The following is a 23,655-nucleotide window of genomic DNA, read 5'->3' on the forward strand; positions in this document are numbered from 1 at the left end:
TGTTGGTTTGCTTCTCACATATATGCTGTGATAGTCTCTGCTGTATATCTTTTTTGTACATTTATCTTTCATGGCCACTTTGTTGATTTTTGTAGGGAGGAGTATTTCTTCCCATCTGATATCTGCTTGTAAATGAAAGCGCGTGAAAAGGCGAGAGCGAGAAAAGGTGTGAAAGAGCTTGTTTACACTTCAGTGCATTTTCTCTCTTCCTGTTTTTCCTGCCATGTACCTCTTCTCCAGCATGGTTTGATAATGGTGTCTCTCCAGCTTGGAGGCGGTAAACAGAATATGCTCGCCTTGATCTCGGAGCACAACACAGCTCTGTTCCCAACATGAGACACATCTATTTTTCTTTCTTTTCTCTCTGCCCTACCTCTGACTACTTGCCATTGATACCTAAACAACAGATTATCCTGTTGTAAATGTCATCGTAGTTAGTTTGGCTTTTTCTTTAATCCCATCAAACAAACTTTTGACTCTTGGCATAATGTCTGGTCCACTTTGCAGTTTATTCTGGCCAAGAACAGCCTACTTAGACAGAAAGAAAGGGTAAAGTGACCAGTTTGTTGTTTTATGTGACATTTAGGGGTGGGTTATTCTAAAATCAGTGGAACATATTTTATTGTACTGTACAGACTTTTATGTCATCAGACATTAAAACACACAATTAAGAGACACCGTTCTCTTAAGGATGTTTAGTAAATGTAAACAAACAAAAAACTTCTACAATGTTTATCTCAAGTGCACCTAAAATCTTTTTTTTTTCAAGGTTTTGCTTTTCTGTATGTACACTACCATTCAAAAGTTTGGGGTTAGTATGATTTTATTACCATTTTAATACCTTTACTTTTGCATTAAGAACATTAATAATGTTACAAAATATTTCTATTTCAAATAAGTGCTGTTCTTTTTAATGTTCTATTCATCAAAGAATCCTGAAAACAAAACAAAACTGTATGATAGTACACACACACACACACACACACACACACACGCACACACACACACACACACACACGCACACACACACACAAGCAGTACAACTGTTTTCAATTTTGATGATAATAAGAAATGTTTTTGAGCACCAAATCAGCATATTAAAATGATTTCTGAAGGATCATGTGACTCTGAAGACTGGAGTAATGGCTGCTGAAAATTAAGCATTGCTATGTCAGAAATAAATTACATTAAAAAATATTTTAATAAATGCAGCCTTGGTGAGCATAAAAAAAATAAAAAAATAAACATTAAAAGATTCTTACAGACCCCAAACTTTAGAGTGGTTGTGTAACTTATTTATCTTATTTTAAACTTTTTTAATTAATTTGTTTATTTATCTATTTTAACTGCTTTTTATCCTGTACCTGCCATGAAAATAGGGATAGATGCTGAGAACAACCAAATGTAGTATTTACATCAAATTAATAAAAGGTAATAGGTAATTATTACTCAGAAAACAAAGATAAATATTCAGGTTTTCCTCATATAACTATTTTACTTGATACCAAGTGCTTCCAATGCCACTGACCAAATCATGGCAAATCCAGTGACTAATTCTTCCACTAAAGCACCCACTGTATCAACCCAGATCTTTGACACAATTTTACTAGATTCAATGCCACAAACTTCAATATTCAGTGATTAGCCCATCCTCACCAGCGCTCTTTAAAAGCAGGAATGCAAAGTTGCTGCTTGTGATTTTGACTAGATTTTTGCCATTATTATGCGTGATATACATCAGATGATCAGTGAATGGTCCATAAGAGGCCGTGTTATAGGCTAAGATTATGTGAACATGCACATTTTTGATGTTGTGTCAGGTTTTTTTGTGCAATGAGACCCACAGGCGCACAGCTTGCTAATACCGTAATGTGAGAAAGTCACATTGCACAAGATGCTTGTCGGCTGAGTGAAAGGACGTGAATGTGTTTGTTGAAGTGAGGGAGGGGCCGCAGGTGCTGTGGTATTTCTGTCACTATGGCAGAGAGCTGATCTAAGGCACCTGTAGACCATTTGGATGACGCTGCGGTCTCCACCCCAGCCTAGCAGCCTGCGGCAATGTGAGCGTCGTGTTCTATTAAGGACCGGACATTGATCTAGTCAAATAGCTTTGCGGTGATAGCACAGAAGACACACTTTAAGTTGGAGAGAGAGGAAGAGGGAAAAAACACACTGAGTGTTGGCTGTTGGGCATCTCATCCAAATGCTGCTCTTTGCAGTCTCATCAGCACTCTGAGAGGACACTCAATGGCTTCCGCTGCAACTCCATTTAGCCCTATTGATTTTGCAATCTTCCTCACACCTGCCTCTTTAGCTCACCCCCCCCCCCCCCCCCTCTTTTCGTTGAGAGGAAAAGAATGATGGAAAGGGAGGGAGTGATGCCAAGTGAGAGGAGGGAAATACTTGATGGGGTTTATTCTGTACTATTTGTCATTTTTATTGCTCACTTACTAACTTTGTTTCTCTTTGTCTCTCCTTCTATAACCAGATGGATTAGATGTATGAGTTTCATGCCTTTTAGATTATTGTTGTTTAAAGGAGTGAACTAAAAATGAAATTTTGTCATTTATGTTGTTCCAAACCTTTTTGCTGTTATTAGAATTTTTTCAAATATTTTATACAGCTTTTTGCCATCCATAGTCATCTTCATTTGTATAGCGCTTTTAACAATGTAGATTGTTCCAGAGCAGCTTTACATTGATAATAGGAAATTAAAGTAAAGTGTTTTGGCTTTTTAGCAGCTCTAGAATAAAGTTATTGTCCAGTTAAAGTTAGTTTAGTGTGTATCTGTAAAGTTCCAAAAAAGCACCATAAAATAACAGTAGTTCATATGACCTGTGCACTTTTAATTAAGTTCTTACAAAAGTTTTGTGTGGAACAGATCAAAATGTAAGATTCTGTCATCATTTTTTCACCCTCACTTCATTCCAAATCTGTATGACTTTCTTTCTTCTGTGGAACTCAAAAGAAGAACATTTTTAAATATTAATAATAGGCTGGGCCCGAATATTCAAATATTCGAATATTCGTTCGGTGGGTTGGTATTCGATTTGAAAATTTGACATTCGAATATTTTTTATTGTATTATTTTTTTTTGCATACCTGGAATCCCCCTCGAAACTGTTCTCATTTGCGCTTGAATATGTTTAACACTATAAAATCTGGCGAAATACAATATTCTTTTTTACAATTATCTTATATAGCCTAGCCATTTTTAACAGGATGGACAGTTGAAGGAACCCAACCTCATTATACTTAATAAATATATTTGCTTCTTGGCCTACTAAAGTGTTGCTGCAACGGGAGTATTCTCTGGCTAGAGTGCAGAACAGTGGAGTTTGTATGGACAGAAGTGCATGCCTGAGCTTGTATTTTGGGTTAAGCTGCATTGCTTTGACATTGTGGAAAATAGAATAATAAAAACAAAATGTATTAGCCTTTTTACCCGTTATTATCAATCTAAATTAATCTCGTTTTTAATTTAACTTAATTTTGTTTTTATTTATTTAAATTTAGTTTTTATTTATTTAAATTTAGTTTTTTCTTTATTTAAATTTCGTTTTTCTTTATTTAAATTTCGTTTTTTCTTAATTTAAATCTACCCTTTACTGTGTCAGTAATTTGTTAGTCAGAAAAATATTAGACTACCTTAAAAGCATTGCTTAAGTTAACAGACCTGTGTGTTTGTGTTTTATATCACTAGTGCAGTGTCCGTTCTCGGAGCATATAAGCCCTGCCCGCGTGAGGCGTGCGCTTCCCGCTCACGCTGTTCTGTAGTTTATTAAAAGTTTATTAATTCTGAATGTGTCGCGTCTCGCGTGTCCATCTATATTGCGATGTCCATCTACCAAATGCGACACTGCACTCCCTTGTGAAGTCGATTGGATGAACGGTTCTGGAAATAATCAAAATGCAAACAGACAGACAGACACATAGAGATTCCTGCCTTTATCAGAGAGAAGAATATGTTCAGCCCCCTCTCTCCGAAGCTTCGAATATTCGATGTTCATTACTACCGAAGCTTGGAAACTCAAAAAATGGTATTGGACCACCCCTAAAATTCTCTGTATAGATCAGAGTTGCCCCAACTTTATACTATAAAAATCAAAAATCTAATTTGATTGAGGGCTGTGGGCTGAAAGTAAATGTTGATTTATATCCAATTATATTGTATTAAAATTTACATTTTTAAAATCAAATTTATTTAGTTTATTCTCTACATTTCTAAATTCAATGCAAAAAAAAAAAATGTAAAACAAAAATATAAATAAAAAATGAAGAGATGATTCAATGGCATGGTTATGATATGGTATGGCAGGCAAAACCAAAGGTCATCCCCTCCCCTCAGTGTCAGTGCACATAGTTCATCTGGTATTTTCGGACAGGCAAGACTTTTTCTATTAAAATGAGCAATGCATCCTGAACAGTTGCATTGAATTAGAGCAATAAAAATAAGCCATCATTTTTTTTCCCCACAATGGCCATTAAACAGAGACTTATGGAAGCCATCCATGATCTCTCAGCAGATCTATGAAAACATTGTTCAAGACGCAAGGCAAATCATCTGTTAATGGCTCTTCCAACGCTGGCCTAAATCAATAGTCAAAGATTTGTTTGCATCGACACTTCTGCTCATTGATCGGAGATGTGTGTGTGTGTGTGTGTGTATGTACCAAGGGTCTGTGCGTGGCCCACCTCGACCAATCGGTACGGACGCAGAAAAGCCTAAGCAGGTGTGTCATTTATCTCTGTCTCGCTCAGATTATCGACCCGCACTGCTGCGGCAGAAAATGACACCCCGTCCTGTCAATATGACATTCATTGCACGCTTATCTACTCACAATTACATGCACCACATCTGTGGCTTCCTTCGGCGATGCATTTAAGAACCTGTATTGTTTTGTGTTAGATGGATTGCGCTTCATGCATGACCGCTTACTTGCTTTAATGAATACATGAAGACTTATAATGAGATCTCACAGAGGAGAGCGTGCAGCTTATCGAATGCTGTAAAACTTAAACTATAGACAAACAGATGAGTCCCACTGGTGCTTAAAGCTAATTTAAATCTGGGGAGGAACTCGTGTTGTTTGATTTTCCAGGTGCTTATATTTACAGCAAATACACTTTACTCTTGTCTGCTGCTTGCCAAGAATGTGAAAAAAGTCAATGTATAATCACAACTATTTTATTATAATGTCTGCATTGTTGCTTCCAAAGGCTGTAGGCAAAATGCAGGATTTTGAATGCTACATTATGTTATGACATATCACAAATTATTGTCTATATCATTGAAAGTTCTGCTTTTGAATCATTGTTATCTGTTTGCCAAGTCCAGCCTGTTTGACAGTTCTTCTGATCATTTTAAACAGAAGCAAGACTTCCAGGTGTGGAAGATCACATTGATTGAAAGCCCAAAAATAAACAATCAGATACTTTTTCAAATGCAAATGATGCTCAGAATGCTTTCTCAGACACAGTGAAGGATGCCATTCAGATGGGAACCAAAGTGAGGCATTTGTCCAATGAAAATGAATCATTGCTTCATTAAATTCTATTCTATTGTATTGTATTCTATTCTGTTATATCATATCATATCATATCATATCATATCTCATGTCATGTCATGTCATGTCATGTCATGTCATATTTTTTATGAGGCCACAGGTTTTTTTTTTAATCTTTACTTATATGGCCACAAAAACACAATGGAGAGATAAATGAAATTCGAAATGTGAAATACTTTCCATTAGAATTTAAATGAATTGAAACGTCATTCACTCCTTAACATGTTCTTATTATGCATATAAAGAATAGGGGAAGGAATGCGGGAAGTCAGAAAAGTTGCAAAATTATTGTGTTTTGTATTAGCTCTAAGCCTGAATTTGTATTCTTTTTCTTTTCATGCCTTGCGTCTTGCCATAATCAAAGCCTATTGTGATGTACCTGAAGGCGGCTTTTCACTGTGAAATAATCATGAGCCTCTGAATAATGCATCTCTACAGCTCTGTTTCCACATTAGCTGAACAAATTTTGCTCATCTATCAGCGCCAGGCACCACCGCCTCTTCTTACGACAATACACTCTTCCATAACTTTCACCAAAAGCTGGTCATGAGAGAGGTAGAGAAAGTGAGGGAGAGCGTAAAAATCACATCTCCTGACTTTAATCTACACCATTGCTTCTTTTGCTTCTTTTTTATTTTTGACATTCCAAATATAGCAGCACCAAAATATTCACAGTCTGATGTTCTTTTTTGGGGTGGAGGGAGGTGGTGTTTACGTTCTCTCTCCCTCCTACCATGGTTTGCTTCAAAGTAAATTTTGTTCTCCACTCCACCAGGAATACTTTGCCTAGAGCTCTGGAGACACAAAAAGAATACCAATTCTCTTTTCGTAAGAACTATCTGATCGCAATTTCAGTGGCTTCTGATGCACATATGTTGAATCTTTGCACACATATGTTGCGTTAAAGGGGTCCTGAATTGAGAAATCAAAATTTCCTTGAGCTTCTGACATATAAGAGATCATCATACTATAAGAATATCCTGTAAGTTTCACAACTGAAAACTTCCTAATAAAACAGCTTTTATTGTAACCAAGCCCAGAGAAGGACTCATTGTGGAATGTGCCCATCTATATCATAGATAGGTGAAAGACCACCTCTGCAGAAGAAAAACAACTTCTTGTTCATCTTTGCAAGAAGAGCGAAGAAGAGAAGAGCGATACAGGATCACTGGACTAAAAATAACATTACCTTCCAAAGTATCCTAATGCTTGGAATGTTGTCCGTCTCAGTTGAGCATTATTTATTTGTATCCGGTACATTTCACTGTGGATTCTTTGGTAAATCAGTCACAATTCCGGCGCAGGCTTTGCAATCAGACTTTTGAGATATGGTAATGTAACAACATGTAAGTAAAACTGCGTTAATTCTAATGACTGATCTGTGACCAGTGTTTTCTGATATGTAATGATTCATGTTGCTACAGTCAGATGTTTTTTGTCTGTGTCAGTAAATCAAACCTGTGACTAAACAGTCAACTTCAAATTGTTTTTCTGTGTAGGATGAAAATAATCTGTTATTTTAACTGTGATTAAATTATATATAGAAAGCAATCAAAGAACGCTCCTTTTACAATTGCTGGAGCTGTCAATCAAACAGCGTGAGTTTATCAGTGACTTAAAGGGGTCGCACACCGGATGAGAAGCGCCGCGTCTAGGACAACTCGAGGTATCGCACACCGGACACGCATTTTCTCAGTTTATGGCCAGCAATATTGTTATGTTTAAGGACATCATAGAATTAGGATATTGTCTGTACTATGTTATGATTGTACTGTACAATTAAATACAATCGTTGCTAAGTCTGCAGTCTGAACACTTTACCTCAGAGCGTCCGTTAACTGAATGAATTGAGAATATCACCTGAAAATCCGATAACATCAGCAATTTGTCATCTACGCAGCTGATTTCTGTAAATGAATGTAAAACTTAATGTATATTGCAGCACAGGGTGAAGTCAGTGTATACATTAACAACGATTTGAGACAAATAAATGTCAATGTAATATGAAACTGTGTAAATGGCACTCTGTGGCGCGGCAGGATTTTGTACAAGGTCCTGAGCCGTAGCTGGGCGCCGCAGACAGACGCCGAATGGTGCCGCCGGTGTGTGTACACTGATAGAGAATAATGTGTTCGAATTTTAAAGACGTGGCGATGCGGCGCTGCGCTTCTCATCCGGTGTGCGACCTCTCGCCAAAACTCCCGTTATAATCAACGAATCTCTTATTTGCATTATAGTTTGCACTGTTAGTTATGATGAAAGCATTCATGAGAGTGCAGAAATCGAGCTACAATGAGGAGATCACTTCATTCATGCGCTCAACATGTCTGTGATCAGCTACAAAGCTCATCACTGCAATCTTTCATGCCACGGTCTATATATAATGCTACAGATCTAAATATAATGCTTAACCTTATAACCTTAACCTTAATAGCTGTAATAGTAAAAATGTGGTAAAAGTTTACACTGAAGTTGCACAGCGGACTTCAAACAGAGCGTTCAAATCTAGGACTAAATCTAAAATCAGGTTAGGAAAAATGCCTCTTATTTCTAAATTTATTTTTATTTTTATTTACAATTTTTGATGTAAAAATCCTATTAACATTATAAGTGCACCCCAGGAAACATTATAAAACAATGCAGTTCACGATCCCTTTAACTTAAAGGTAAAGTGGTTGCTTTGCATTGTGATTGGCTGAGTGCTGCTGCATGTCCTCATCCAGGAACAAGGCTGCTTCCCTGCATCTGAACCTCTTTTGGCCCACCTCGGTCCCAGTGCCATGCCAGTGTAATGGATTTGCATTAATAATGCATGGGCGAGAGGGAAAAAAAAGAGAGAGTCATGCTGAAAGAGTGCGTGTACATGTTTGAGGGAAGATAGGGAGTGATAGATGTAGTGTGCATAGATTTGCGTATCGCTTTAGAGAGCATGGCGGAGGAACCGGGGTTTGAATCGGCACACATGTGGATATGAAAGTGTGCATGCCTTGATGAACTGAAGCTGAACTTAGTGGCCCCCATCAGTCTCGGACTGAGTGGCTGGAGAGATTCGCTGCTCTATTCCTCTGATGACTTCCAGTGAGTTATTTTCCCAGCTTTCGCCCCCACACTTTCGATTACCCCCATCCATTCCCAGCCTCCTCCTTGCTCTATGCTAGCCTTTCACTCTCTCTCCACTCAAAAGCATGTGGAGCACGTCAAATCTGGAGGTGTCAAACGAGCATCTTTGATAAAGCAGCCAGTGTCTGAGGTCAACAGCACCATTTCTGGCATGCGGAAACAGCTCGGACTGAAGCGCCACATCAGAAATAAAAGCTAAAATGGCAAAGGGTTCGAAAAAAAAAAAAATTCTGTCCTTTAAAATGTTATGTGATGTATCAGCAAGAGGCTTATGTGTTTTACGCACATCAACACTCTTAGATTTCTCTTTTTGCGTTTGAAAACTGCGCAGGAGAACAACAACAGCTCGTCATCGCATTCTATAATTGAAAACTGGATTTTGAATTTGCGCTTTCACCAATGAACGAGCTTGAATTTTCCTTCAGAGACCATTGTGTGTGTCTCTGTGTTCAACAGTGTTGCATTCTAAACAGGCATGTGCCTTTGAGACGGTCCCAGGCTCATTAGCTGAGTATTTTATTGTCTCATTACATTGTTTACGAGATGAAAAAACACAGAAGTGCATACACAAACACACACATATGCACGTATTGTCACAGTGATGCACCGTGAAATATCAACTCGCTCAAAGTTTCTCCCTCACTCACTCCCCCTGGGGAAACAGAGGAGACACACAGACCCCAGTGTGTCATTATTGACATACTAATGAGTTCGCAGCCTGGTGGCAAACTGCAGGGCTGCCGTTGCTCACCACTGTATGGGGAGAATATTTGCTTTTTTATTAAACAGCCCAGTGGGAGACTCACTACTTTCACACCCACAGCGAGCATCCTAACCTGACTGCCTTTGGATGTCAACATGTCGAAATGTGCGTGCAAGTGAGATGAAATTGTTTTTCTTTAAAATCTCTCTGCATGTGTCATTTACATAAAGCACAATATTAATGTGCTTTTTTAAAGGATACAATGTTAATAGTGTATTTTTGTTTTTACATGCACCATGTCAGTAACACATACATGAACATGCAATTTTATATTTGTGAGTAATTTGAATACAATTTTATTTAAGCAAATAACTTGCACATATAAAATTGCATGTTCATATATGTGTTACTGTGGTATTATAATACTGTGGTATTGCTGTTAATTGTAAATGTCCCATGATAATTCCATGGTATTCTTTGAAGTGCCATGTAATTCCATTGTAAATTCCAGTGTCAACTAGTCTCTCCCCTGTGAAGGCTTCCTTCCCTTTCCTTTACCTCTGTACAGATAAAACGTTGTCGGGATAATTCCGGTTCACATGGCTACATGGAAGAGAGAAATAATTCTTTATTACATATTTATGGCCAGACAAGTAGTTTGTTGAGGGTTGGTTCGTAAAGAAGGACTACAGGCCTGCGCACATATATATATTCAAACGCACATACCTATAGACTAAACACGTGATGCGCATGTTCACGGCGTCTGCATTTTCATGGGTTTGCGTTTTTGAGGTTTGCGCAGAGATAACCTTTTCTTCAAAAAATTTTTTTGAAAGGGTTTGCGTTCTCGAGCCACCAGGCACTGTTTTGTGCGGATGAGCGGGCCAGAGCGCATTGAGTGCTTTCTGTTAGAACAATGTCGTGTTAATTACTAATGATCTTTGCAACGGAAGTGAATCAATCAATCAAAACTAACTTTAGCTGGACAATAACTTTACTCTAGAGCTGCTGTAAAGCCAAAACAATCTCTGTTACTGTAATTTTCTGTTATCACTGTAAAGCTGCTTTGAAACAATCTATATTGTTAAAAGCGCTATGTAGAATTATTTGAAGGTGACTTGACTTGACTAAATATATAGGGGGATCATTCAATTACATAAGTACCATGTTGACTTAGTATTACCATGACACTTGTCCAAGAAAGCAGTGTTTTGCACATTTCCTATGGTAATAATTAAAATAGAATATATATATATATATATATATATATATATACACAACATAACAAACTTATTAATACCATGGTATTACCATATTTTTTTGGATGTGGTACCATGGTAATACCCATTTTTTTTTTTGCACATTGATAATTCTGTAGCATTCTTTGAATTACTAAATACTGTGTATATGGTGTAAAAAAAAAAAAAAACTTTTTTTTGTGTATATCAAAGTACCATGGTATAATAATTTGGTAGCATCACTTTACCATTCTAACACCACATTGCTGTTAGGGGTGTTTATGGGTTTTATCCTGCATGCTTATGCTTGTGTGCATGCTTGTACTAGTGTGTGAACCCTCATTACCATTGTCCAATTTCCACATATCTCTTACTGTAAAAACAATTTGCTCCTGCTCTGGGCTGCAGATAGATTAATTTACACAGCGTAGGCTCCAAATTGGGAAGCTTGGGAGAGGTCACTCTTTAGTTGACTTTTGTCCCCGGAGGGCACGGTCTAATTCCTGCTATAATTACTCACTCTGTCAGCTTGTAATTTATAGTCACCTTCCAGAGTACCGCAGGCCCATCGCCACCTCTTTTAGCACGCCTGCCGCTGAACAAACAACACCCGCTAAAAACATCCGCTGCTGCACACAGCAAGATGTGTCAGATTTCAGTCACAACACTTTTGCGTCTTAATCATGACCTAATGCCGCCACGCTGGTCGCCATATTTTCCGTGATTGGCGTGTTTTGGGTATTTGGCTCATTAGGTCGGTGTTTGTGGTGCTTGGTTGTTTTCATTGTTGAATTGTGACCTCTGCGTGAACTAAATTCACTTGATAAACAAGGTTTAAGAGTAGAATTGCAATCTTGCTCCAAACGACCTGATGAATACTGAGAAAGTCATAGAGTCCCAAAGAAATCTATCAGGGATTTCCAGCTGTGGTTGAGTATCAGAAACTCTGAAATGGTAGATCAGTTAATGGCATAAATGAACAGCCAAACTACTGGGATGATGCCCTAGCACTTTTTGAGTGGGTTATGGATTTATTTATTTGCAAAATGGTATATTGAGATTGTCTGTAGCACAGATGATAAAACAGCCCATTTCAAGTGGAATATTTCCCATTTTCAGTTTCAGCTCAGGGGTGTGATATTTCCAACATTGCATTCTTCACTATGAAATGTGAACACATTTATGCACTCACAGTACTCACAGATATAACCAAGCTACTTGAGTTGTTCTGCAATTATAATAAATTTAACTGGCTTATGCTTTTACATAATTTCTGGTTACATTTTCTAAAGCATATAAATTCAACTTTTTTTTAATTTAAACTTTTTACTATTTTATTTAATTTTGTTTTATTGTTAATAGGTATAATTACGTTAAAATTCATAACTATAATTTTGACCCAAAGTAATTTAATTGACATAATTGTTTGCCTTATCCAAGGTACTTATTATTATTATTAGTAGTAGTAGTAGTAGTAGTAGTAGTAGTAGTAGTAGTAGTAGTAGTAGTAATAGTAATGAATATTATACAACATGGATATACTGGAAAATATTGTCAGTAGTAGACTAGTACATGTGATTTGCTATTGTACTCTCACTCTTTTTGTATGTGTGTATAGTGTGTATTTTAGGTGGCACTGGAGAGGAGGGGGAATTGAATTGTCACTCTTCATTGTGTCTTGGGTTTATATCTCATTTGAGGTTTGATTCTGACATGGGAAGTTGTCTGAAGTTGTGGTTATGTGGCAAAAAGTAAAATCTCATTAGAAGACTCTAGTATTTCTCTTGAAGTATTACTCTATTTACCTGTGTTGAGAAGTAACTAATACAATGAGTAAAACTACTAACTTATATAGTGTTTATTAGTCTTAAGTTGTATGCGGTCAAGTTAGAGCAATTTCATTGATAAAAAGATCCATTGTCTATTGTCAATAGTGTAGCAATGTATACAGCACCACTTCAACACTTTCTGTTGGTCAACCCGGTGAATCCATGTGACCAACTTGAACCCATTACAAAAATGGGGAAATTTTTAGCACTCACACAGTTCCTGTTCACCTGGATTCCTATTGAAATTATTCCAAAATTGCCCACTGACAAGGATATAATGGTTAAAGATAAAGTCAGTTAAAACAAAATCAAACACACAGCATTGTCCGCTTTCTTTGTCTTTCTTTCTCTCTTACCCTTACTGAACGCTCCCTGCTGCGACTAAAGCCACGTTCAGACCCTCCATCCACATATACATCAGGAGCCACTTAGATAGCACAACCAATATCACGGCCCACTGCAGATCTTAAACCTGCTCTGCTGGATTAGTCACCAATCTCTCTCGTTTCATCTCGGCCAAAGAACTTTCATGTGTGTGGTTGCAATCAGCAAATTGCAGTGTTTGTCTTCTACTTGTCACAGCCTATAGGCCACCGAGGCTAGACCTTCATTTGAAAGTGGGTGGTTAAAAGTGTCTCTTTCATTGACTTTCTCAGTTAGAGGTACAGCGTCTAATTCTATAGGGATGTCCCAGTCATGTATGAGCGTCTGGCTGAGCTCCATCTGTCGCGGTGAATAACGGCTGTAAGAGAGTATCATTGCACAGGTGTCTCGAAGATCTCCTTATGGTTCCAATGGTAGCATTCCTGGTTGATGAGGAGGCAGGTGTGTGGATAACAGAGCCAAGCATGTGCTACTTGGCACAGCAACAAACTTCCCTAATCAATTACCCAGAATGGGTAACTGACTTGCATGAGGGCATGGGGACAGCAATGGGAACAGCAATACTGCTATCTGAAAATATTTCCCCTCTCTATGAGCTTTATCTCTGTCTACCGATTTGCAAAGGTTTCTTACTAGTAATCAATTATGAGATGTATATCTTCACCTCCAAAAAAGAAAGGAGAGAAAAAGCACTTCTTCACTTTAATTTTTGCCATTCCATATATAGAACAAATCATCCCCCCCACAAGGCCATTTGAGGGAGCAGATGATGGAACAGATAAAGCAGCACCTAAAATTAGCCTAATCTTCTGTTCAATCAAAGAAATAATTAAACCTTGAATTGCACCTCCCTAGTCAGCTCACAGTTAGAGTCCCTGGACTCCGTGATTAAATGCCACCGCTGAAAAGTTTTTTTGCGGTAGCCATTTATTCTTTAAAAATTTCTTGGCACCTCTCTCCCTTTGAAGAAGGACATGGCGGCATTCCAGGAGCTGTGAGAGAGCGTTATTATACACTGTGCGACAGTTAGTTAGAGGTAGACATGGGTGAAATAACAAAGGCGTGATAATATGTAATATATTACATCCTTGTGACAACATACAAGGTGTCTTGATATTTATTTTCCCTGAAATGAGTGCAGTTTTTCTTTTTTCCCCCCAGTGTTGACTGGATGACCTATGGAAACGAAATCAGGATGTGACATATTGAAGGGCCATAATTTGCTTTGCTATGTGATTTCAGGGGAGGGAATTTCTATAGAGCATTTTATTGAACAAATACTGGAAATTACGGCCAGTGCTGAGTGATTCATTTATATACAGTGCTGCTTGAAAGTTTGTGAACCCCTTGCAGAATTTATGAATAATTTTAACAAAACAAAATACATGTTATTTTTTATTTAGTACTGTCCTGAATAAGTTATTTTACATATAAGATGTTTACATATAGTCCACAAGGCAAAAAAAAGAAAAAAAAATAGCTGAATGTATAAAAATGACCCAGTTCAAAAGTTTATGTACCCTTGATTCTTAATATGTTTGTTGTTACCTAAATGATCCACAAGTTTGTTTTGTTGTTGTTTCTTGATGGTTGTTCTTGAGTCCCTTGTTTGTCCCGAGCAGTTAATCTGCCCAATGTTCTTCAGAAAAATCCTCCTGGTCCCGAAAAGTCTTCAGTTTTCCAGCATATTCTGCATATTTGAACCCTTTCCAGCACAAACTTTAAAGTAACCCTGTGTTATATATATGTAAGACTTAAAACTTTATCAAATATGAAAATATTAAACTTAAACTTCGAATATATTTTATTATATAAAAATTGCCACATGGAGACTTCCGTAATTATTTTTTTAATATGACGACACAAACGGGCCTTTTAATCAAAGAACTAATTCATTAAATGAATTAACTATGTTTTTGCTACTGATGTTTAAATCAGAGATAATACTACATCTGTCCTTATGCTTTCATTCCATTATTACTAAATCAAAAGCATTACAACTTTCACAATATTCATATGTTGTTCATCATGTTGTTGCTTTTTTGTCCCTTTTTTGTAAAAAAAAAAAAAAAAAAATAGTACATTTATTAAAATGTTTAAAATGAAATGAAGGCTCCATGTAACATAAAATGCTTGCATAATTATTTATTGATTTATTTTTTACATGGAGCGGGTTGCCTCGATCACATGAGATCACATGACCAGCTGAATATGTATTACTTTATCTTGGTAACCCCCATAATATATGCTTGTAAAATAAATCAGTCAATACAGCATTTTTTAAACGGTAGATATAAGACGACTGCTCTGCACAATTTATTTAATACATTTTCATTTTATTTCTTGAATATCTGAGATATATGTGTATATATATGCCGAGTGCATATATATATATGTATGTGTGTGTGTATGTGTATGTATGTATGTGCAGGGCAGTCATCTTATATCTACCAATTTAAAAATGTATATATATGTATATCAACCTTTGTTAGAGACCAGCGTCTCATGCAGTGTATTGCGAATGTTATCTGAGGCAACAGCACAAGCCTGCGAATACAATGCATTAATGTTGAATGAGGAACAGACCTGTACCGCATTTCTCTCCTGCAGCCAACATGACACAATGATGCCTGTGCATGTAGAGAGACGTAAAGTTCTAGGTGTGATTTGTGTTCCAGCTCTCGCTTATTGTCACACTCTCATTTATTTGTTTGCTCTGAAGGTCGTGGATGCAATTTGTTGACAAGGGAACAGATTAAAAAATTGTGCAGCAAAATAAAAAATACAAAACTGTGAAGAGCGAGCGAGTGGTGGGGGTGGAGGAGGCCAAATGTAAGCATGTTTTAATCCTTGGCAGCGTGTGCCTTTGTGTGCTGAAACAGCCAAAATCATCTCCTGTCAGGCAAAGATTAATGCTTCATGTGTGTTTTTCATTAGCAGCAAAGCATGCCCACTCTCACACAGAGCCGTGTTCTGTATGTTCCTCGACGGACGTAATGAGGACGAGACCGGATAGAGTCTGCAGAGGTTGACATGCCATCAACGCTGTTGTAAATGGCAGTCGAAAGCAATATCAATCTGATTAAAATACATATGAGTAAAGTGGTCAACCAATAAGTTAGTGATGATAATTAGTTTTAGACTTATTTGTTAGTTATTCCTTAGTTGTTGGGTTTTTTTTTTACAGCGGTGCTTTAAAACTCATGTCAGAGACCCCTCATATAAAAAATATGAATTAATGCAATTACTTTTCACATGCAGAGACTGTTAAAAACAAATTGTTATCAGATTTTTTTATTTTTCTACAGTGTGTTTTTGTTGGGTACAAACACTCCAAAGCAATATTACTAGAATAGGTTATTAATTGAATTTGAAGTTCCACTATTATGCTTTTTTAAAGTTTCCTTATTTTGTTTTGGAGTTCTCCTACAACAGGTTTACATGCATTCAAGGTCAGAAAACACTTTAATTTTCTCATAATATATATCACCTGTGTTCTCACAGTGTCTGAAATGGCTCAATAAAGGATTCAATCTCTTTAAACCCCTCCTTTCTGAGAGCCTACTCTGCTCTGATTGGTCAAAAGGCCCAGTCTTGTGATTGGTCTACCGCTTACAGCGCGTTTCGGAAATTAAACCCTCAGAAGACTTCCTCAGCACTTATATACACAGGAAGTTACCTGTGTTTTTAATGTCGGTTTTACCATATCAATTCGAGCCTGAGTCCTCATTCTTTGAAAGTGCATGCAAAGTGGATTTGTTTTTGCGGCACGAAACAAAACCGCATCGTCTCGACATGCTGAAAACACGAACCAAGCTCTTGCGGGCCTCAGCTACTGTACAACTAGTGTTTGAGAGTGGGTCAAAACAGATGTTCTTCACAGACAGCCAATGAAGACCAAAGGTGGGCATTATGCAAATGTGTTACATGAAGTAAGACTGGAATAACTGACAAATTATTTCAGGCAGTTCAGAATTGGTTCTTTCTTTTGGGTGACAATTAAGTTAAACTCTTATATAATATACTCTTACTCTCATATACATATTATATGAGAAATATATATATATATTATATATAGAAATATATAGATATATAGAAATATATATATTATTCTATTTGCACAGAATTACGTTGCAATTAACATGCTTCGAGTGTTGTCCACATGTTTATACACTGCAGACTATTCGTTTTCATACTCTGAACAGAAGACCCGTTTTTGAGAGACGTTGCATGAGCTGTTAAATTAACCAGCGCTAATGCTGCTGTTTTCATGCCTCACTGACACACTGGACGTTGCAAAAAAAAAAAAAATCCCATGAGCTTATTTTCGCAGTTTTATTTCTGGAGACTTTTTGAAGAGTCTTTTTTTTTTTCTTTAATAGCTTAGCTACACATAATGACAATTTCTGCTCTCTTTTTATAATAGAGGTATTCCATCCCAATTACAACTTAAATCTTTAGTTAAAACAGTCAATCGCATTGTAAAAACGGGTGCGGCGTACAACAAGGGTTAAATATTACATTTTACAGGGTTTAAATATTATATTATATTATATTATATTATATTATATTATATTATATTATATTATATTATATTATATTATATTATATTATATTATATTATATTATATTATATTATATTATATTATATTCAGTACACCTAGGTCAGATATACACCTGAATTGTAAGTGCAAGGAGTTTGAATCCCAACCTATTTTTTTAAGCCAACTGACAATGACAGCCAGTAATGATGAAGAAATTTCATTTAATTGACAGATTTAGTTTCTTAATACCCAAGAATTAAGGGTCTGAATCTGGATCTTTTGGTCCTGGATCTCAAATCAATTGCCCAAACGGGAAAATATGGCACTGAATGGCACTTTGTGTTGAGTATGTGTGTGTGTCTGTTGTGTGCATGTGTGTGACATTGGAAAGGGCAGAAAAAGGTTAGGCTGATAGAGTAAGATTGCTTCCAAAGAATGGAGAAATAGAGAGCTTTTTGAAGAGTCTAGTGAGATGGAGATAAAGAGAATATCTATTCTAGAAAAGGAGAGATAAGAGAAAGAGGGGAATAGAGGTGTGGAGTGAGATCTGTCCCCAGAGGCAGCGGTGAGAGAGTTAGAGAGAGAGCGAGAGAGAGAGGGAGAGCGCTTCTCTCTGGAGACCTGGCTCATCTCTCCATTAACTCCCCTCTGCAGTAGCTCAGCAACATCCACCCAGGCATCTTCAGTTCTATATGGTGCTCTCCATGACAGCACACGAGCGTGTGGAGTATGCGTAAACATGTTTACTGCACGATACTAGAAAATTATCATTATGAAATTATGTGTGCACTGATAATCACCATTCATTGCCTGTAAGCATGAACAGGTGGCAGAGTTAATCTTAATGAAATTAAGATTTCATTGATTTTTCGAAGTGTCACTCGTTTTTATTTCTTAGGGGCCGCTCATGTGCACATGTGTATTCTTAGACAACAAAATGGAATAAAATGTCTCAAGAAAAAGTTAATTTTGGGATCTTAATGTGGTGCTGATGCACAAAAAGTAAGACATTGTCCGTTAACAATGCCTAAAGGTGTTAACTGTGTAAATGCTAAAACTTTAAATGGCTCTGATTGGTTTGCATTGATAAGTAAAGTGATCTGATGTTTCTCATACTAAAATCCTTGGCAGCGTTTTCACTTGGCATTAACATGCGATCACCGTGATCCGATCAAGCAGATCGGATCATAAGCCAATCAGGACACGGTGCGTTTACACCTGTCCACATCAAGTGGCTTCTGTATCTGGATCACAGATCGGATCTTGCTTTCCGATGGTTCTGCAACTTTAGGGTGCGAAAGCAAACATTTCAGTATATTTGCGATGTACTTCGCACTCGACTGTATCGCAAAACCACACCGCTCTCAGTTCCGGAGAGAGGAGGGTGAATAATGACAGTGGGCAGGGTTTTGTGTGACGTCCACCTGTGAATGCAGACAGGATGGCTGGATTGTGTTTACATTACACTGAGATCCGATCACAATGCGTCCTCGACTACCTCCGAACCTGGACACGCTGATCGGATAACATTCCGATCAGAAGCGCGTTTAAACTTGTCTTTTCAATGCATATGTGGACAACATCCGGAAACAGGTCGCATGTTAATGCCAAGTGTAAACGCAGCCTAAGTTCCTATAATTAGCGTCTGCTCATAATTATACCCAATTAATTTGATAGGACATATGACAAATGATGAATAGTATAGCTAATGAAGGTAAATTAAGTTAAATTTCAGTGTCATTAAGGACATGTAAACGTGAACGTTGATTAACTATAGATTAAGCTATAGAATCACAGATATCGTTCAGATAAGAACACAAACCGATGGTCTCACTTCCATATAGAACAGTGTGTCCTGTTTCTAGTTTGGAGTGACCCAGACAGGATTCTGGAAAAGTTTTAATTAGAATTTTAACTAGAATGGATAAGTCATGATGGATCAATCAAGTAGCTGATAAGAGATTAGATCAGACATTTATTCATTTTATTATTTTAAAATGATTTTAGATGATGTTTCAGATGACCTTCAAGATGATGGCATGTTAATTTAATGAAAATGTAACTTTATACAACATGTTTAGAATCCTGTTTTATTTTTCCATTTTGTATGTGCACAAAAACATGTCTCTAAGAAGTGAATCCTATCGGATCAGGTTTAACCCAATTATAGGTCGACCGATTGGTCAGGTAGTGATTATGAACATTGTCCCTTTTAACGACATGAACAAACATACTAAACTTGTTGTATTTCTCGTCTCCAGATCTGTGACAAAGAGTGGCATTACTACGTCATCAATGTGGAGTTTCCTTCAGTGACGCTCTTCGTGGACGGAGTGACGTACGAACCCTACCTTGTGACAGACGACTGGCCCATCCACCCTTCTGAGATCGATGTCCAGCTAACCGTAGGTGCCTGCTGGCAAGGTGAGACTATGAAAGAGTTCATAGTGTTTTGATTACCATTTGAAAAGGAGGATCGATAAAATGAAATGGTGGCATAACTGTGGTTTGGATGGAATTGATGAATCGGCATCTACCAATTTTGAGATGTGATCAGATAGTCTCATGCTTGAGAGTGAGACTGAGAGGGTGTGACTAAGAGATATCTACATTATTGATATGACAGTGTGAACACAGCAGTGGTGGTTCGAATACCAAGAGAGAGGCGATGTGTTTGGCCCCAGGCTACCCTGATTCCTCATTTAATCAAAGAGACTCAGGCGTGAAAACATCAAAAAAGAAACACGGCCTGTCAGTTTCAGCCTTTTGAAATGGAGCTAATGATCGCATTTGAATGGAGAAACTGTCCTTAACATCGTTTTCATGAGCTAAATAATTAAACAAGGCTCGGAGGGAATGAAGTCACGGCTAAATCATTGTTTTAGGCGGCGAGGTCCTAAAGTTCTGACTTTCAGCACCATTTTACATTTCTTTTCATCCGTGCTGATTGGGGATTATTTTCTCTTCTTTTCTGCCTTTGAATTGTGAATCTTTTTTTCTGTTTCTTTTTTTTTTTTTACAAGAGACCCATAGTGAGGATTAAGAGACCCTGAATTGAGGACAAGTTCACTTGCTATTACATCCCAATGAAGCTGGTCTAAGCTCCACTAAACCGCAACTGATAACTTTTCAAGCTATTAGCGGTCCAGATTGCTTCTCGCACCCTGTCCATTTTCACTCTGTGCAATCAACAATGTAACGACAAGCCACCTCATAATGGAAAGCGAGGATAGTATTTGTTCAGGCCAAATTGAGATCCTTGTCTTCTTCGAGGTAGAAATGGGGTTTGGTGGCCATTGTCTTCACAAGACATCAAATAGGATTTTCTTCGTTTTTTTCTAGAGCTTCGTTAGGACATTGACTAATGCCTCGTGTAATTTACGTGTTTAATGTAATAATGCTCCAAACATACTTTTTCGGCAATAGGAGTGAAGTTATATGGTACACTACTGTTTGAAACTTTGGGATCGGTACAATTTTTACAATGCTGCATTTTAATTGATCAAAAATATATTTACATTTGCATTTTAAAATATAATAACATTTTATTTTTAAAGCTTCATTTTTAGCAGCCATTACTAAAGGAGTCACACAATCCTTAAGAAATAATACTAAAATGCTGATTTGGAGCTCAAGAAATGTATTATTATTATTATTATTATCATTTAAGTTAAAGGAGAACTCCGGTCAATTTTAACATTAAGCTAATTTTTTTGTCAATTTGGAGTGCTGTCAGTACAGAGAACAACGACAAAAATCGGTGTTGCCTACACCGTGTTATCCTCTTTTTAAAATTTGCACCCTGTTGACTTAAATGGGGCAAGTTTTAAACCTGCTTTTAGCCTCTTAACATCCTTGATGTGTCATTACAAGTGCCCAGCCATGTGAGTGATTCCTTAGAGTGAACGCGGGTGAATCTGACTGCAGTAGATGTGAAAGATATGAATAAAAATGATGTTATTTCAGCCAGCGCACATACCTGTATTTACATCCTGTTTTCGGTCGAAGCCCACAGTAGTCGATTGTCGAGTTCACGCGCATAGGTTTAGTACGTACGATCATGCGCCCGAACTCGACAATCGACTACTGTGGACTTCAACCGAAAACAGGATGTAAATACAGGTATGTGCGCTGGCTGAATAAACATCATTTTTCACATGCTTGCTGAATAAAAATGTAACTTTCTTTAAAAAAATTAAATAAAAAATCCCCCAAATCCTAAGATTTTAAACGGTAGTTCTTTTCTTTTTTGAGAAAAGATTCTTCTTTTTTGTAAAAGTTGTGTTCAAAAGCACCATAAAAGTATGATCAAAAAGTAATCCAATTCAGTAAATGATTCATGTTAATTTCATAAATTAAAAAGAAATGCTGCCCTATAATAAGTGTGTCTAAAGTGAGATAAATAAGGTCATTACTGAGCTGCACCGTCTCAGTAGCATATGATTATTTTGGGTTGTAAGAGATCAGATGTGCTTATCTAAATGCAAGGTCATGACCGTGTCTTTTACACTGTGCTTAGGATGCGTTCTGCTTGTTATTGTCTGTTATGCCACTACTGATCGATACAGATGTGACGGTGACAGCTCTTATATGCCATGGGATGACTGCAGTCTCATTAGCGCTTTTGTCCTTTAGGGGGAGCACGAACGAGAATGCAAATGTTCCACTGCTGTTTCATCTGTGGAATAACATTTAATTGATAACATCTGTCAACTAAATAATTTAAAACGGAAGCAATTAAGCATTGGAAGCACAGACCCTCATTGTGAGGCTTTACGAGTGACAGAATTCACTGCATCTGGAGCTATTAGACTCTCCAAATCTGCCAGCTCATCAGTGAGGAATATATGGGAGGGAAAACAGCATGTGTTAAACGCCCTCTCATTTTTATCGGAACCTATTAGGTCGGTCAGTGTGACCAGTTATTTATTTTATATATATGTAAATAAAAGATTTTGTCATTTAAAGAAAGAAAAGAAAAGACAGATCACCATTTGTTATGCAAATAAATGCAAGACAAGTAGCAATTCACTATGAAAATATTACATGATGTATTTATCAGTTAGATGAATGAAGAACATTCTAATAGGACACGGCGTGATTGTCAAACTATAGTTTACTTTAAATTGCAATGTAATGAAAGGTAGCAACAGATCTTTTCATCTATATTGTGACATAGATTCAAAAAATGTAGTTTGGGGGTGGGGACTTGGTTCTACCTGTTGTTTGTTGATTGGATGGAGGCAGATCTGAATGGAGCTTGCAGTCTTTGAAGTGAACTGTCAACTGCATGGTTGAAGTGAAATAAATGTATTGCACCAGAGAGAAGTCTGGTGTTTCACTGGAAGAATTATGGAAGAGTTATGACATTTTATAACATTAAAAATTAAGGTAAAAGTTAAAACATTAAGATCAATAACATGCATTTAGAAAACAGTGAATTTTTATTTCATGCTGATTTTAAATGATGTGAAGTGATTAACAACCAACAACACCTAAGGCTGAAATGATCTTAATTTAAGTGTTTTGAGCTGAATTACTTGCTGAACAAAAACAATATTTGAGGGATATCAATATAGCACTAGCTTGCAAGAACTATAAAAATATTGAAAACCCTGTAACACCTTTGATTTCCCGGTCAAAAATGACCTGCCTTTTAAAAAATGCCTGTTATGCTATATCACCAAATATTGGATTCAACCTTTTTGTCAACTTGCTTTCTTTCAATTAGGACAGATTTTGCATTTCTTTTTGGAACTGACTAATCATAGGCCTCATTGATATGAGCTTATGCACCTCAGTTTTGAGTGAAAAAAGCATTATTTGTGGATCATTTTGGCAATATTCAACAAAATATGTAAAAAACGTGTTTATCACACTAGTGTGCTTTAATGTTTAACCGGGAAGTTTGCTTTGAAATGCTTTTGATTTTGTACAAAATGGAACAAAGTCACGCTTGTGGTGTTCCCGGTCAAAAATGACCAGCCTGCAAACAAACAAAAAAGTATAAATCTCTTGTTATGCTATATTATCACCAAATATTGAATTTAATCTTCATTTAAACTTGTTTTCTTTATATTAGTACAGGTTTTGTATTTATTTTTGGAACTGATTGATTGTAACAAGCTGGGGGAAAAAAAAAAATCCCCCAAAAAATACAGAAATTATCCCAAAATTGTTTGGATAATTTCTGTATTTTTTGGGGGATTTATTTTTTTTTCCCCAGCTTGTTACCCAGTGTGAGCAAATTCGGTAATGTTTAGACCAATG

General features: G+C 37.0%; 1 protein-coding gene across 1 annotated transcript in view; it reads left to right on the top strand.

The window, feature by feature from the left end:
* The window catches only part of clstn2a (calsyntenin 2a), a 233,936-nt gene that overhangs the window by 190,280 nt on the left and 20,001 nt on the right, over positions 1–23,655 (top strand). Inside the window, exon 9 of the mRNA XM_079875823.1 lies at positions 19,647–19,809. Within this exon, the coding sequence (XP_079731949.1) occupies positions 19,647–19,809 (163 nt within the window). The remainder of the gene's footprint in view (positions 1–19,646; positions 19,810–23,655) is intronic.

Source organism: Squalius cephalus (genome assembly GCF_949319135.1).
Source record: "Squalius cephalus genome assembly, chromosome: 7".
NCBI lineage: Eukaryota > Metazoa > Chordata > Actinopteri > Cypriniformes > Leuciscidae > Squalius > Squalius cephalus.